This window comes from Abrus precatorius, unplaced genomic scaffold, assembly GCF_003935025.1.
Source record: "Abrus precatorius isolate BTA unplaced genomic scaffold, Abrus_2018 Scaffold7, whole genome shotgun sequence".
NCBI classification, from domain to species: domain Eukaryota; kingdom Viridiplantae; phylum Streptophyta; class Magnoliopsida; order Fabales; family Fabaceae; genus Abrus; species Abrus precatorius.
Window position 1 is genome coordinate 18,062,801 of NW_020874417.1, and position 11,338 is coordinate 18,074,138.

Here is an 11,338-nt window from a genome sequence, read left to right on the forward strand (position 1 = left end):
TCAAGTTTTACAAATAGGTTGAATAATCAAATACAGTAGAATATTATAGATTTAATGAAATATAATAAATATATGGCTCAAAATTTTCTTATTTAAAGAATATAAATTAAAATCAAAATTTAAGATATCTGAATAAAGTTAAGTAGTTATACTATCTACGAAGAATATTATTAATTTATAAAATTAAGTATTTTAATATTTTTAAAAATAAATTAGTTATATGAAATGTACTAAAATATGTATTTAAAAGGTATATTATCAATATTTTTAATTTATAGTTTTAAAACTTCATTTAAGGTCCATGTCAGTCTTTCATATACATTACCATATTTGTCATATTTAATTTTAGGTGACCAAAAAAAATTCTATTAGTATAAAAGAAAAAGAATATAGTTGTAAAAAAAAAAAAGTTCAAACATGTACTTAAATATTGTTTGATATCTTTTTAACTAACTTTACTAATTATAGTGTTGTGTTTACTATTAACAAATAGTAGTTACTGAATAAATTCATTGCCATATATGAAAAAATATCAAAGTGAAAAGAATTATTGTTGAAGGTATATGAAATTGTTGAGTTTACTTAAAGTATTTTTATTGTTGTGTTGTAGTTTTGGATGATGAGAGAAATTTAAGAATGGTTGTTGTAATATGTTTCTTGTTTTGAAACTTTTTCTTTTTTCATATTTTAGTTGTTAAGAATTCTTAAGAACTCTTAAGTGAAAATTTTTAAGTCTAAGTTAAAGAGAATATAAAAAATATGAAATAGGCAATAAAAATCCTAAGAAAATTGAAAATTAATAGTCATAAATTTCATATAAAATAGGAATTAGACCTAAACTAATTAAGGCTTAAATTAGTGAAGTTTATATAAAGTGTAATCGAATAAATAATTTAAGAAATTTTGTCGGCAAAGTAGAGATTAAGATGACATGAGGTGAGTATTAAGTTAAGAGGAACAAGTTATTTAAAAAGAGATTCTAACTAATATTCAAAAAATTTAAAGAACAAACCAAAAATTTAGTTAGATTGAGATTATAAACTTGGGAAATGATACCTTCATTTAAGTATCAATTAAACTTATTTTAAAGGATAATTTTAGAACCAAATCAAGAGAGAATTGGTGCAGCCATAATGACCATAAAATACTTTTAAAAAAATTGAATTCATTGAGACTTAAGTGCAACCCAAAAATTTACATGAAACCTTAGGTAAAATTGGTTAAATTAAGCCTTGCATGCAACCAAATTTATAGTCCAAATTGGCTAAGAAAGTGATGTCAAAATTGAACTTGGAGAAACAAGCTAAATTCAGCCACCTTTACATGTGACATCTCTAACCCTAAACTTGACAAATACTTAGTAGCATAGTATATAATCACACATGATGTGAGAGAGTTAACATCAATAACATAATCTTCTCATAATAACATTCTCAAAATTATAAATGTATTTTCTTCTCTTTTATAAAGCTAACATCCAAAACATAACATCAATCAATATATACATTCATTATGTACATAAGGTATAATCAAAATCTCCATAAGTTCATCCTTGTGTAATATTTGGTCATTGATATAAAGTAAAACACATGTATACATACTTTCATTGTCTAGTTAGAAATGTTGGAAATACCTTTTCCTTAGCATTAAACAAAACTCTAGAATGTAACAAAATGTTAGGCTCAATGCACCGAATGTCAAGTAAATCCAAGTGCTAAAAGTAAATAAGTACACACAGTAGAACTGAGTACATAAGGCATCAAATAAATCAAAGGTCGACGCCAACACAACTTGAAACATAATCAAAATAACTAAATCTGACACAACCTACAAAGCGTGCTCACTTAGGCAAGAATAGATACTATCACCCCAATTGTTCTCTCACTCAGGTGAGAAGGCACAAGCGAGCCTGTCTCGCTTAAGCAAGATTGTAAAAACAAAAAAAACTAGGTAAAATTTTCTATCTAGTGTTTTCACCTAAGCGAGAATAGGCTTGCTCAAGCAAGAATAGGCTTGCTCAAGCGATAAGTCGTGAGTGAAAATAGTATATAAATAACTTCATTGTTTTAAAATTTAAAACATAAGGCCAATAACCCTTTCTCATATCACTGTCTGTTTTCTCACTCCTTCCCCAGTTAAAAAACACCATTACTCTCCAAAACTCTCTCAGATCTAAGCTTGAACATATTTTTTCACTAGATCCCAAGTAATTTCTTAGAGCTTGATCTCCTAATCTCAATTCTATTCCATCCTTTTGTTTCTTATCAAAGTTACTCCACTTTGAATGTTTAAGAAGAACTTGGTCTTTCAAACAATATCTTCCATAAAAAAAAAATAATAAACTTTACACCCTTCCTTTTGATCTTAGGAAGAACCTGATTTTAGAGACATCACTTCTCATCTCTTTGTTGCAAAAGACTCATTTTCAAGTAAAGAGAGTTACCTAAGTCCTATTTATATATTTTGACTCAGAAAACTCAAACTACCATGTTCTGAATAGCAAAGCTATAAGGTTTTCTTGAAAATATAATGTAGAAAATGAGTTCCTAAAGCATGAAAAACCTATGATTTGTTTTAGAAATTACCTAGATAAAATTTTGTAGTAAGAGTTATGAGCAAAACAAGTTTTAAGAAGTTTTTATGATTTTGTTATTTATTATTATGTATGTACAATTAATGTTGTGAATTATTATTTTAAATAATATGTATACTGGAAGATGAAAAATAGAAAATGCTAAACTTTAGGATAAGTGATTTTTTTTATTAAGACCAAGAGAGTGTGATCTTCGGTAATATATCTGTGATGCATGATTAAATTTTAATGTGTTTTAAATTGTACGATTGGGTTGAATCCGAAAGTGTTCAATCTTTGAGATATTGTATTGATTTATATAATGTATAATTAATTGTATGTGAGAGAAAATTATAGGAAGAATATTGAAGAGAAAACCCTAAACTAAATAAAATATTAAAATTTTATTCTAACTAAAAATTTAAAATAAGTAATAACTAATATTAAAATAAATAAACTAAACATAGTAATTAAATCCTAATAAAACTCATTGGAGTCCAAGTTCTCTGAGCATATGTAATTGACCATCTTGGCTGTTTTAATCTAAATTAAGATCTCTTTCAGATAGGACAACAACCATATTTTCTAAGTCTCTATTTATTTTCTTTGCCCTTGCCCTTATTATTGGTCCTTGAAGTCCTTCCAATTCCTTCAAGCTTTGGTCTTCAATGGCCTTCTTTAATTCTCATCAATATATACTCTGCTCCACTATGGGAAGGAACACATAACGGACCCCAAAGGTTTGAATGGATATAATCAAGAGTCCCTCGCATTCTTTGAACTACAATGTAAATTTCACTTTACATTGTTTTCCATAAACACAATGTTCACAAAAATCTAGGTTTCGAGTCCATTGTCCACCAAGCAAGCCTCTTTTGCTAAGTTCATTCATTCCACGTTCACTTACATGGCATAACCTCATATGCCAAAAACGAGTTTGGTCAATATCAGAAATAGAAGAAAGCACAATTGTATCTACCACTATGCTACCTTGCAAGATATATAGTCCATTCTTTAACCTTCCCTTCATAACTATTAAGGCACCTCTAAAAAAATCTTAAAACTCCACCTTCAGTTTAGAATGAACAACTAAGAGAGTCTAATGTGCTCAAGGAAATTAAATTTTTGTGGAGTTTGAGCACATACCTCCACTTTGGTTAATGTTCTCACAATACTATCAACTATCTTAATTTGCATTGTACCTTTACCAACTATGTTACAAGCACCATTATTCTGCATTAAAACTTTGACATTGTCAACCTCTTAGAACATGACAAATCAATCTTTATTCGGCATCATATGGAAAGTACATGCTAAATCAAGAATTTATTCATCATCATTGACATTAGATGAGATGAGGAGAACATTTTCACCTTCTAATTCTTCTGAGGCTACAACTACTTCACCAAACTCTAAAGTATTTACTTTATCTCTCCTAAGATCTTGGCACTATTTCTTCCAATGTCCTTTATATTATTGTTCTTATTTTTGTTGCAGGAATTTGACCAACTTCTTTAAAAGTTTTTCTTCTTTTTGTCATATTCTTCCTCTTACCATTAAACCTTCACCAAAGCTAGTGCCACTATATGAATTGGCAATTCGCCTTTTCAAATTCCTAAGATTGTAACATTGTTTTTACTTCCTCCATCGATGATGAATTTCTTTTAAAAATTATTATGGCTACAAAGTTTTCATAAGCTCTTGACAAAGAACTAAGAATAAAAATAGCTTAGTCCTCGTCATCCACTCCAACATCAATATTTTTAAACTAAGAACAATTTAATTGAAATTATCGATATGTTTATAAGTGTACTCACCTTCATGCATTTGCATATTATATAATTATTTCTTCAAACAAAGACAATTATGGAGAGACTTTGTCATGTATCGACTTTCAAGCTCTGCCCTAAGCTTATTAGTAGTCTTTTCTCTAAAAACTTCATCACCTAGCGATAACAAAATTTTACTATGCACCTTATTCATTATTGCATTCTTTTGTGCAAATGTAAGCTTGATTGACAACTTTACTTCTCTTTCCAACACCAACTCACATTCTTGTTACGTGAAAAGAGAGAGCATCTTCACGTGCCACATTTTGAATTTACTTTTGCTAGTAAATTTCTAAATGTCAAACTTTGCAGATGCCATAGCTCTAATACTAATTTGTTATGATAAAGTCATATTTGACATAGAAATTTAACTATATGAAAGATAATTATTACTAAGGAGAATCTCTATTAATGAGAAAAGAAAAAAAGACTACAAAAAATAATTCTCTTATGAATTATTGATCTCCCACAAAAGTGCTCTCTAAAGATGAAATCCTCTTCTATTTTCACTCAATTTATTTATTTTTTATCAACCAATTTTACATTTTAAATGGTTTACATCAACTATTAAATATAGGAATAAAATTAAAGCCATTCATAACACATAACAATCATTTCAATTTCCCTAAACGATATGATAAAACCAGCAGAGGCACAATAATTCAGTCAAGAATTGTATTTAGTTTTTTTACTTTTTCCTTTTTTAGCTTTGAGAGGTCATGGATCATTCTTTCATTTTTTTACAAATCTTTTAAAGCTTCATTTTTAAGTTCTTATTTTATATAAACATAATTACAACCCTCTTAGGATCTTATGATGTCATATTTTTATTTATAAATCTTCTTTTAATAATATAAGTTGTCCACTTATTTTATGATTAAATAAGTTATCTACTTTATTGCCTTTATGCTTGTACATTTGAGCTTGTTGTAAGAACATTGATAAGCAATGAATAGGTGAACAAATCATATAGAATTAACCTCTAAAATTGTGTGTACTTTTTATGTTTGTTGTTTTGTGGTTCAAGGTTTAAATACGGTGGATTCTCCTAAATAAAGTTTCAAACTGTGGTTACAATTGTGATTTGGTTCATGCCACTACTTTTGCTCAATAAAAATAAACTAAATATAAAAGTTACAAATCATGTGTTAAAATAAGGCTAGTGCTTACAATTGATGTTTGGCATAGGTTATATGCGAGGGAAGTGAATCTAACTATAGTTATATTTTTCCTTGTTTCAACCCTTTTAGTTATGACTTCCGTGGCTTTTTCTTGTTCTTTTCTTGTTGTTTCTTCACCATTTCTCTATAGGTTAGCCATGTATAACCTGAGGGAATAGCAAATAGATCTTGGTTTTCATTTGTCCTACTGCTAGATTCCACAGCAGAAGAACCAGATCTAGAGGGAGTCTTCATCCACTGATACCATGACGATGTTGATGAGGATTGTTCTATATTTGAATTCTCTAGGTCAGCACTAGTAGGGCTTGATGGGGCTGATTCAAACTCATCTACTTGTTGTAATTCTTCAAACCTTGTAAAAGTTACTAATACTCTAACTGTGGACACCACAGGGATGGCAACCTGAATTTGCAAAGGCAATGAAATGTGTCTTATAATCATGCATATCAATAAAAAAATTGAATAAGAATATGGAAAAGACAATAATGACAAGATAGAAAATAAATCATTAATAAGATCATTAATTCTTTCCTATTAGTCCCACCAAATACCAATCCACATAGTTTACTAGTAACTCCTTTTAAATAACAAAAATAGGAGAGGAATAAACCGATCGGTGACAAATACAAATGATGTGCATGTGTATAGTCCTAATGTCAAACTGTTGAATTTGTACTCTGGCAGGGATGCAACCTTACCCGTAAATACTACATTAGCACAACTAGATGTCAATGTTCAAATAGTTCATTTTGATGGCTAAATTGGATATAACTCCTGTTAATTTTTTTGGGGTGAGCACATATTCCAAGAACTATCAATTGCAACAATATATACCTAAGCAATGGCAATTGTACAAATGATCCATCTACATACACATTCTGTAAAAATTTATAACTATTAATTTGTTGGCAGCTTTCCTCATACTGATGTCATAATGAAGGTGGTTGAGCCATTGCTACCTATTCAACAATGAGGCTCAAACTTCTCAAGCCAAATTCATGTTAAACTCTATGTTCTTGGGTCCTGAGTGAACTCTTGGTTGAATTGAATTCTTCTATCTCAACCTTCAGGTCATGCGTTAAACAAGCTTATTATCCTTTCATTTAATTTATAGAAAGAACAAAACAAAATAAAGTTTTGATTTTCCATACTATTACAAAGTATAACTTTTTAGTTTTGACAAATGTTAACCAATATCTTAAGGGACCTACGTAAGCAATTAAAAGTGAATATTTTTTATTAAAAAATATACTAATGCATCTCCCCCCTCCTTGTGCATTCCAACAAAATTATTTTATTATTAGTTCCTAAACGATTTCCTAAGGTTACTGGTTAACTAGACCTCTTTTTTTTATCAGGTTCCCCAAATGAGTTCTGTGCTTTTCAAAGCACAAAATTTTAAGGTGTGCTTGATATATGTGAATCAGGGAGATGAATAAGGGAAGGATGAATGTTCCAAATCATGATCTATGGTTAGATACACTCATAATTTACTCCTTTACTCTTCAATACATTTCATATTCACCCTTCCAAGCATAACATTAGTCTTTTGAAAAACCAAGTGTTATTTGTATAAGCATTACTAGATGCAAAAGAAATGCACAGGATCTAACCAACTGTTATCTAATATCTAAATGGCAAGTTTTGTAGTTTTGTAGTTTTTAAAAAATCATTGCCACATGCAAGCTAAGACAAATTTCATTCTTCACAATTGAAATAGTCTTTTGAGGAGATAACTAACTGACAAACATTAATGAATTTAGATAAATTGCTATAGAAGCATTTAGGCACAAACATGTGCAGCGAAATAGTACACTGTACCTTTAGAATATAGAAAAGAATAAAATCAACCATAACCAACATATGATAAGACATCTAATAATTTTCCCTTCTGGGTAGTGCATTAAGGAAAACAAGATAGAAAAAAAAAAAGAGTAAACATAATTACATGTACATTCTGGTAATGCTTGTTGGCTGTGTTGGAAAGAAATTAAAATGCATATATGACAAAACAAAAAAAGGACATACCTTGACTGGAAAGGTTTCCTTTGGAAGTGTTGTTGTAAGGAGTTCTCTTAAACGTTTGATTGCTTTAACTTTCTCGGCAAGAATATCAAGCATTGGTAGCAATTCTTCAATTTTTAGGGGAAAGTCATGGGAAAGCCAAAGAACAGGCATCATCCCTTTCTTATACTCAGTGTCATCACTTGCATTTACCTGGCTCCTACTGTTAGCAGAATTGTTGTTTTTTCCCTTATGGTGCCCTTTTTCTCTGTGTCCACTAGACCTTCCTTTCTTTTCTTTCTTTACATTACTTTTGTGAGTATGACTATTTTCATCTGATGCATTCATAGCAACTTCTAATTGCTTCCTGTCATCATCTGTTAAAGTGTCTTCAAATTTTTCATTTTCCTTTGTACTTTCTTCGGGAGATGACTTAGGATCAGGTGGAGCTCCAGGAAGAGCTTTGGATTTCACAGTTAGAACCACATTTTGCATCTCATATACCTTAGCTTTCCATGTCCCCACACTTTCTTTTTTCTCCTTTCCCCTCCAAGTCATTTGGGGAGCAAGAAGTGCCTGACTCAGATCAAGTCCAACCTTACATACTTGAGATCTAGACTTTTTATCCAATAACAACCTAACCTCTCTATCGGTCGGTTTTGAATCTTCAGGAGGTGCAGAAACAACAACCACTTCCTTCTTCTTGTGTGAGACCATGCACAGTGATCCTGGGACTTTCTTCTGATCTTCTAATCCATCACCAAGGAAAAAAAGGCTTTGATCAGACCTCTTTATTTTCATACCATCAAAGCCAGCCAAAGTCATATCGGCCCTCATATTCCCACCCCTTTTCCAAATTTTGTAAGTATCAGAAGGTGCAATCCTTGAAATGAAGGGTATCACAGAACTCTCAAAATGGAATGTGATCTCCATGTAGAAGTCCCTCATCCTTCTCATAGTCCCTATATAACGAGGCAACCTTCTATGCCATTTTTCATCATAATCATTCCAAGAATAAGTAATCATAATCTTTGCTACTTTATTTTGTTTATTAATGATAGCTTCTCTAAGAGCAGTCCATCCTTCCTTGTTCTTCAATCTATAATTTGCACCAGCAGCAATGAGCATTTCAGTTGCTACCACATCACCAAGTTTTGCAGCCAAGTGAAGAGGGGTGTCACCATTTGGCACATCCCTCCTATGCACCACAGCAGAGATGGTTGTAACCTTATCATCTTCATGTATTGCTGCAGCCTCATTTTTAATATTATAGGGGTTACAAAGTTTTGGTAACCTTGCAAGAATCTCCTGAAGATCATCATGATTCTTTAATACTATGGCCTTGTGCACAGAACTATGAGCATATGCTGAGACATTAAAGTCTGCCATACCTCAAAATTGGACGGTAGCTAGCTAGCAATCCACAATAACAAATAATCACAATCACAAACTAATTTCAAAACTAGAATTATGAGAAACTCAAAGTAAAATGATTCTATTGACAATTGTCTTTTCAAAACAAGGAAAATTTCATGAAAATCATAAATGAAATTTAATCAAACTTTGATATCATCAAACGACAAAATCAATATAGCTGAGACAATTGTTAGAAGCAAAAAGGACAAGGGTCAAACCAAGCACTTGATGAGGCATAAAGATAGGAGAGAAAAAATGTGAAGAGGGGAGATTTCATAGTGAAAATATAAAAGAAAAAGGTAATATTCACCGATAATGGGATCTAAAAGCAGGTAGTAGATACTTGGATGCAAAAGGCTTAAAAATGGAAACGACCATTTTAAACTAGCACGTGCGTGGATCTAAGAGTGGTAGAGAAAAAACTCAACTATCCTAAATTAAGCCAAAGGGATTAAGGATATTTTCTTTTTAATATTTTTCATATTTATGCTAATTAAAAAAGGTATCTTAAAATTTTTCATAGAGTTTTCTATTGCGTGTGTGGATAGGAAGTGGAAGTTGTTTAAGTTCAATCCGTTTTAATAGGGTCAAACTATGGCATCCTGCATGTTGGCATACTAACTCTAAGCCAGCTCTCACCTAGCAGTCACCCATTATTTTTTTTCCCTTTATTTTCGTATCATAGTTATTCATTTATTTTTTCATTATTTTAATGGAATCACTTCAGACAAAATCATTGATTGAACCCAAAAGTTGTAAGATGAAACAATTTCTACTAACTAATTTACATATTTAGTAATTAGCAAGCATTTTACAATTATTAATAAATAATCAATAAATATAATTGTTTATTAAAAATAATTTTTTATTAGAACTCAAGATGAAATATTGTATTGAATATCATGCTAAGGTGTGTTAGTAATAATTTTTCATAAAAGCTTTCACTTTTACTTTCTTAACAAGTTTTATTGATTTCTTTATTTTTAAAATAAATATTTTCAAAAGATTAGTTATTTTAGTATTTTTATATTACTCCCTTCATTTCAAATTATTTATCATTTTATAATTTTATTGTGTTTTAAATTTTGTATTACGTTAGAAATTTAATAAAATATGAATTAATTATAAAACACTCCTACTTTTTATATTTTCCTAAATATTTAATTAATATACAGTTACACACCAACTCTTTTAACAATGATATGCAGTCAAAAGAGACTATTATTTAATAATAATTAGTGTCACTATTTTATTTTTTTATTTTCTATATTTGAAACACATTAAACAATAGATAATTTGATATAGAAAGAGTAAAAATTAACATTTTCAAGATGTTTTTCTTTTCTTTTATAAATTTTAAAAGTATTTCTTTGCCTACTAATTTTAAAGTTCAAAAAACTAATCTTGTTTATTATAAAACTATTTCAAACAATTTTAAATCAACAATAGTGGTGATTAAAATGAATAAAATGTAAGAGAAATTATAAATAATAATTGCAAAAGGTTAAGTATAACAGAGACAATTTTTTTTAGAAATACATCATTTGAAATTTTTTCTATTTAACATAAAAGTATCAAGTAAAATTTTGCAATATTCTAGAAAAAATTTTTAGTGCTCATATACATATAATCTAGTAATTTAGAATTACCTTTTTAGTTTATTGATTCTTTAACTATTGTCTTGAGGACATTTAATAGTTGAATTCTTGTTTTTCTCAAGTAGGATTACTCCTAATAACACCAAATTTTAAGAAGTGCTAAATATATAAAATTATCAAATGTTTGTTTTTGTCAGCAAAATAGTCCTATTTATATTAAATTAGTCCATCATCTTGAATACATTTCAACGAGTCTAAGACTTTGTTTAACAGTTTGGAGGGAGAGGGAAAGATTTTGAAAGGGAAAGGAAAGGAGAAAAGGAATGATTAAACCTCTCCTTTTATTTGGATGTTTAATATTAAGAAGAGAGAGTGATAAAAAGTTTAAGAATATAAATGATATTATTGTCCTTTATATTTTTATTTTTTTTCAAAAAATACAATAATTAAATGTTTTTCTTCCTCTAAAAATTAATATTTTTAAAATTTATATTTCTATTTTTATAAAAAAAATATTCTCACTCTAAAACAAACATATTTTAAAAAAAGTTATTTTCTTGCTATTCTTTCTTTATTTTTTAAAAAATAAAAAATTATATATATTTTGCTGTCTAAAAATTAATATTTTTAAAATTTATATTTCTATTTTTAATAATTTTTTAAAAAATTATCACTCTAAAACTAACATATTTTATGAATTTTTTTCTATTGTTTATTTAAAATTAACATCACACTTTT

The 11,338-nt window shown here is 29.1% G+C and overlaps 1 protein-coding gene across 1 annotated transcript; it reads right to left on the reverse strand.

Moving 5' to 3' along the window:
• Positions 1–5,651: 5,651 nt before the first annotated feature.
• Positions 5,652–8,975, reverse strand: LOC113871583 (ankyrin repeat domain-containing protein 13B-like). Its single transcript, XM_027508675.1, has 2 exons — positions 7,611–8,975; positions 5,652–5,984 (listed from the first exon to the last, which is right to left on the reverse strand). Exons 1-2 carry the CDS (start codon positions 8,973–8,975, stop codon positions 5,652–5,654), a joined length of 1,698 nt encoding a protein of 565 aa, XP_027364476.1.
• Positions 8,976–11,338: the final 2,363 nt, after the last annotated feature.

Excerpts from the sequence above, each read along its gene's own strand:
- LOC113871583 (XM_027508675.1), bottom strand. The coding sequence starts at position 8,975 with ATGGCAGACTTTAATGTCTCAGCATATGCTCATAGTTCTGTGCACAAG. Across the intron at positions 5,985-7,610 it reads AGGAAACCTTTCCAGTCAAG|GTTGCCATCCCTGTGGTGTC; the intron begins GTATGTCCTTTT and ends TTGCAAATTCAG.